At 33.9% G+C, this 5446-nt stretch overlaps 1 protein-coding gene across 1 annotated transcript; it reads right to left on the bottom strand.

Annotated features, from left to right (window-relative positions):
- Positions 1-2569: 2569 nt before the first annotated feature.
- LOC141614322 (secreted RxLR effector protein 161-like) lies at positions 2570-3728 on the bottom strand. The gene is made up of 2 exons (XM_074433078.1): positions 3147-3728; positions 2570-2683 (listed from the first exon to the last, which is right to left on the bottom strand). The coding sequence occupies exons 1-2, from the start codon at positions 3726-3728 to the stop codon at positions 2570-2572; spliced, it is 696 nt and encodes a 231-aa protein (XP_074289179.1).
- Positions 3729-5446: the final 1718 nt, after the last annotated feature.

The raw sequence follows: 5446 nt of genomic DNA, 5'->3' as shown, positions 1-5446 counted from the left end.
GAATATGGTTAATTTATCACATTGATATTTATAGGAAAATATGTATGCATGTGTGAATATAATAATGGACGGATAATAATAATGGTCAAACAAAATAATGCATGCAACGGTAATTACTTATCATACATGCATTGATTGAATATTAAACATTGAAAAAAATATTCAACGGTTATTTTTAACCCGTAAATGATAAATAACAACGGGTACAGAGGAACCGTTCTTTCATAATAGAAAATGATAACGGTTACAAGAAACCCGTAGCTATAACATAACAACGGGTACCAAAAACCGTTGTTGGTGTTAATTTAGTAACGGTTTTCGAAACCCCAATTTCTTAAACTCATAACGGTTGTCTAACAACTGTTGATAAGGATGATTCTATAACGAGTTTTTGGAAACCGTTAAACGTTTTTTTAACGGTTTGTTAAACAACCGTTGTCACATGATAATAACAACGGTTTTCGACGGAAACCATTATTCTTAATAGCGCGGTCTAGGTTTCCGCCAATATTTTGAAAATGGTAATCTAAGTGTCGTTATTATATGCATTAAATCATTGTGATACGCTCGTTATTGATGGTCAGATTTGGCGTAGTGCATGGTGACTTATGGTGACAACAAAAAAGTGAAATGGTTGGTATTGGAAAAGTTGGTAAGTCAAAGTCACTATATGTCGACAAAGTGTTGCTTATCAAAGGTTTGAAACACAATCTCTTAAGCATTTTACAACTTTGTGATCGTGGTAATATTGTTGAATTTCATGCTAGTGAATGTAGAATACTTGATGGAAAAACTAGAGAACTTATTTTTGAAGAAAAACATGTTAAAGATGTTTAGTTGACTAATCTATGTTCATTGTCCGTTCAAACCCTATTATCAGGGGCGGAGCCATGATTCCATAAATGCGGTAGCAAATCTATAAAACCAAAATTAGTATAAAAATTTTATTAAAATGTAGTACTACAATGTTGTATAAAAATTACACATACAAACTCACAATCATCAATTTAATCACCTTTAATTAATGGTTTAACATTTTATAATTCATTGACTTGTATTTTTTTATACTTCAAGAATAATTTTGAATTTTGCTTTGAATTTTTTAAAATGTGACTATTAAAAGCAATTTTTTTTAACATGTGACATTTTTTCAATTTTCAAAAAAATATTTAATGTCATCCTTTTTTTAACTGTTATGACGTATGCCCTCACGTTGGAAAAAACCGTAAAAAGAACACAAATTATCGAATAAGATGGTCTCACGCCGTGCTATCAATAATAAAAGAGTGATCTTATACAAACGGATTGTCTTATAGTGTGAGATCGTCTCTTATTGTGTGAAACCGTCTCACATAATTATTACTAGTAATAAACAAATAAACATAATTGTTAGCTAAAAGTAATCCTTAAAACCCAAAGATAATGAACATCTAAAGTTTGGAAGGGTACTAAACACATAGTCCGTATATTTTAATTAAAGAAGCATTAAATAGGTAAACAACGGGAATTTTTTTTTGAAAAAGCAGAAGCAATATGACTACATTAGGATTTAAACCTCCGTCCACATGCATATATATGCCTTACCATCTTCACTTGCCACTGCTACAAACCCCCCTTGCTTAAAGTAATCCTTAAAACCCAAAGAAAATGTGTTAGATTGAGACGGTCGGATAATAATGTATGAAATAATAATTTTGTGTATGAAAGAAATTAGTGCTTGGATAATTGTAGAGTCGCAAGTGACTGCTCTCCTTAGAAAGTATTTCGCCCCTTACTTGCCTTAGGGAGACCGCGAAATCAATCGTAGGATAAAACTACAAAGTCCCTTTGATTTTTAGGCTAAAACAAAGAAGAACTTTAATGTTTTTGTTTGATTTGTAGAGAGTAGAAGTCTGAAATTTTGTTGTATCTTTTTCTTTCACAAACTCCTTATATTTATAAGGGGCAATATACATGATACGGATTATCTATGAAAAGGCACGTACCTATTCAAGACCGATAACTTTTGGTGCGGAAAATATTCATTGAATTAAATAAATGCTCACATTTCGAATTGCCACTGTTTGACATTTTCGAAAGATGCATGCATGGTTTGTCGGACAATTTTGTTCACTGACCAATTTAACCATTTGGTCATTAATTGGTGCATTGACCAATTCTATAACCATTTATTTCTTTTTCCGCTTCTTCCGTACATCCCGTTAACTCAATAGTTGTTTATATATGAACGTGTACTCCACACTCCCGATTTATATTGTAACGTTACGAGTTTCCGTATGATTCTACCACGATATCCAATTATACTTAAACGGCACGATGACACTTAAATCACCAACATTCCTCCCCCATTTAAGTGTAATCTTTGATTCGTTTTAATACCTACCAATCATCAAATTTGCGCATAAATGAAAATGTCACGAAGATTGAATTTTCACATAGTAAAATGCACGTTCCATATACTCTAGTAAAAAGGGTGTCTCTAAGGATTGAACCCTTGAACATTTTGAATACATGAAGGCAAAATACACACAAATTCCATTTAAACAATAAAGTTATATACTGATACTTATTACAAGCCTAGTATCCTAATCCTCTCATGAGCGTATAAAAGCTTGAGTCCAACAAAGCTTCCGAAGTCGGCTATACTCCACGTCTCACATAAGTGAATTCTTTTATCATGTACCTGCAAGTAAATTTTTTCAAAAAATTCATTAAGAAGACAACACTTCATCCTTAACTCACAGCAGGTCTAAGTACATAACTTTCGGGATAAACTTTGATGTACTTCAATCTTAAGTAAAGGGCTTTCCACATTGAATTCTACCTCTATCATTGTAATATAGGGGAATTGGGTGTCCCAATACCTAAGGTTTAATGGACTTTAAACCCATCCCTATTATCGAATTTTCCACTAAATGCTTTGCCAAGCTTTTAGTTAAGTGATCCGCAAGATTTTGATCAGTTTTTACGAAGTCTACCGAGATAACTCCATGAGTAATTAATTCTCGTACCGCGCTATGTCTTAATCCGAGATGTCTTGATTTCCCATTATATATTTGACTATAAGCTTTATCCAAAGTTGGCTTGCTATCACAATGGATCGATATTGATGATATCGGTTTAGGCCATAAAGGAATTTCACACACCAAATTCCTAAGCCATTCTGCCTCTTTTCCGGCTGCTGCCAAAGCTACAAATTCCGACTCCATAGTGGATGTCATGATGCATGTTTGCTTCTTAGAAGCCCAAGAAATGGCACCTCCCTCAAGCAAAAATACCCAACCACTAGTTGAAGAATTATCTTCAGGATTTGTGATCCAACTAGCATCCGAGTACCCTTCTAGAACCGAAGGATTCCCACTAAAGGTTAATGCAAAATCTTTAGTATTCTTAAGAAACTTTAAGACATGCATTACCACACTCCAATGATGACTACTTGGATTGCTTGTGTATCTACTCAACCTTCCAACTGCATATGCAATATCCGGTCGAGTACTTGTCATAGCATACATTAAGCATCCTATGACTTGAGAATACTTTAATTGTGAAATTGTTAATCCCGTATTAGGCATTAACCTTATATTTGCTTCCATTGGTGAATGAGCAATGCTGCTATTCTCACAATTAAACTTCTTAAGCACTTTCTCAATGTAGTGAGATTGTGACGAGGATATTCCAAGATTAGTTCTTTTAATCTTTATTCCGAGAATCACATCCGCTATGCCCATATCCTTCATAGCAAAACTTGATGATAAAAATGCTTTAGTAAGGTCAACTTGCTTTTGATCCGTTCCAAAGATTTAACATATCATCAACATATAAACAAATGATGACACCATTACCGGAGCTATCAAATTTGCTATATACACATTTATCCGATTGATTAAGTTTGTATCCATTAGATAACACAACTTCATCAAATTTATGATGCCATTGCTTTGGTACTTGCTTAAGTCCGTACAGGGATTTCACCAACTTGCAAACCTTATGCTCTTGCCCGGGCATAATGAAACCTTCCGGTTGCTTCATGTAAATTTCTTCTTCCAATTCACCATGTAAAAACGCTGTTTTCACATCCATTTGATGTATCACCAAATTATGTATTGAAGCAATTGCTATTAATAGTCTTACTGTAGAAATTCTAGCAACCGACGCATAAGTATCGAAATAGTCTATTCCTTCCTTTTGTCTAAAGCCTTGAATGACTAATCGAGCTTTAAACTTGCCGATTGAACCATCAACATTCATCTTTTTCTTAAAAATCCATCTAGAACCTAAAGGTTTACACCCTTTTGGTAAATCCGAAAGAACCCATGTGTTATTTCCCATTATGGAATCCATTTCATCATTGATGGCTTCCTTCCAAAATGCAACATCTTGAGAGGCCAACGCCTCTTTAAATGTTCTAGGATCTTCATCTATGTTATAACAATAAGCATATTGAAGTCCTAACTCGTTCCGTGACCCTTCAACTAAATAAGTTTGGAACTCGGGTCCGAAATCGTTCGGTATTCTTCCTCTCTTGCTTTTTCGAGAAGCAACAGGCTGATTTTTACGCGACAGGTTGACCACTTGGTCTGTTTCATCAAGATTTTCCTACTGATCATTTTCATTCAAGTTATTACTAACATTTGGCATTAAATCTTTAGGCCTTTTCATCGATGTAAATTGATCTTCATCAAAAATAGCATCCCTTGATTCAATCACGGAATGAATCCCAATTGAGCTATTTGGTTCTATTACATAGAATCTATAAGATTTTGAATGCATATCATAACCAATGAATATACAATCTATTCCTTTTTCTCCCAAAGTTTTCCTTTTAGGATCGGGTAGTCTTACTATTGCTCGACATCCCCAAACTCTAAGGTAACTTAGATTTGGCTTCTTTTTGTACCGAAGTTCATATGGGGTTATGTCATTCCGCTTGTTAGGCACTCTATTCAATAAATAACATGCCGTTAACATTGCTTCACCCCAAAAACCTTCACTCAAACCCGAGTAAGATAGCATGGAAATCATCATCTCTTTTAGAGATCGATTTTTCCTTTCCGCTACACCATTTAATTGTGGTGTATAGGGAGGAGTAACTTCATGAATAATTCCACAATTTGCAAAGTATTTAGGATCAAAATACTCACCACCTCGATCGGTTCGAAGTCTTTTAATCTTACAAGATTGTTGCAATTCCACTTCATTTTTATACACCACAAACATATCAAGAGCCTCATCTTTAGAATGCAATAAATAAATATAACAAAATTGAGAATAATCATCAATGAAAGTTCCCATATATTTTTTATTTCCCAAAGATGGAGTAGAATGTAAATCACATAAATCACTATGAATTAAATCCAACATGTTTGATGTGCTTACAATGTTCTTGAAAGGTTGTCTAGTAATTTTAGTAAGTATACATGTATCATATTTACGGGTTTGTAAATCA

This window comes from Silene latifolia, chromosome 11 (assembly GCF_048544455.1).
Source record: "Silene latifolia isolate original U9 population chromosome 11, ASM4854445v1, whole genome shotgun sequence".
Lineage (NCBI taxonomy): Eukaryota > Viridiplantae > Streptophyta > Magnoliopsida > Caryophyllales > Caryophyllaceae > Silene > Silene latifolia.
The sequence above is the reverse complement of the archived record's forward strand: the minus strand, read 5'-3'. Positions and strand labels throughout refer to the sequence as shown.

Bases quoted from the DNA above. Each gene is read 5' to 3' on its own strand.
- LOC141614322 (XM_074433078.1), bottom strand. From the start codon at position 3,728: ATGGGCATAGCGGATGTGATTCTCGGAATAAAGATTAAAAGAACTAAT. The intron at 2,684-3,146 runs GTGTGTGAAATT...ATTTACTTGCAG, and splicing joins CAGAATGGCTTAGGAATTTG to GTACATGATAAAAGAATTCA.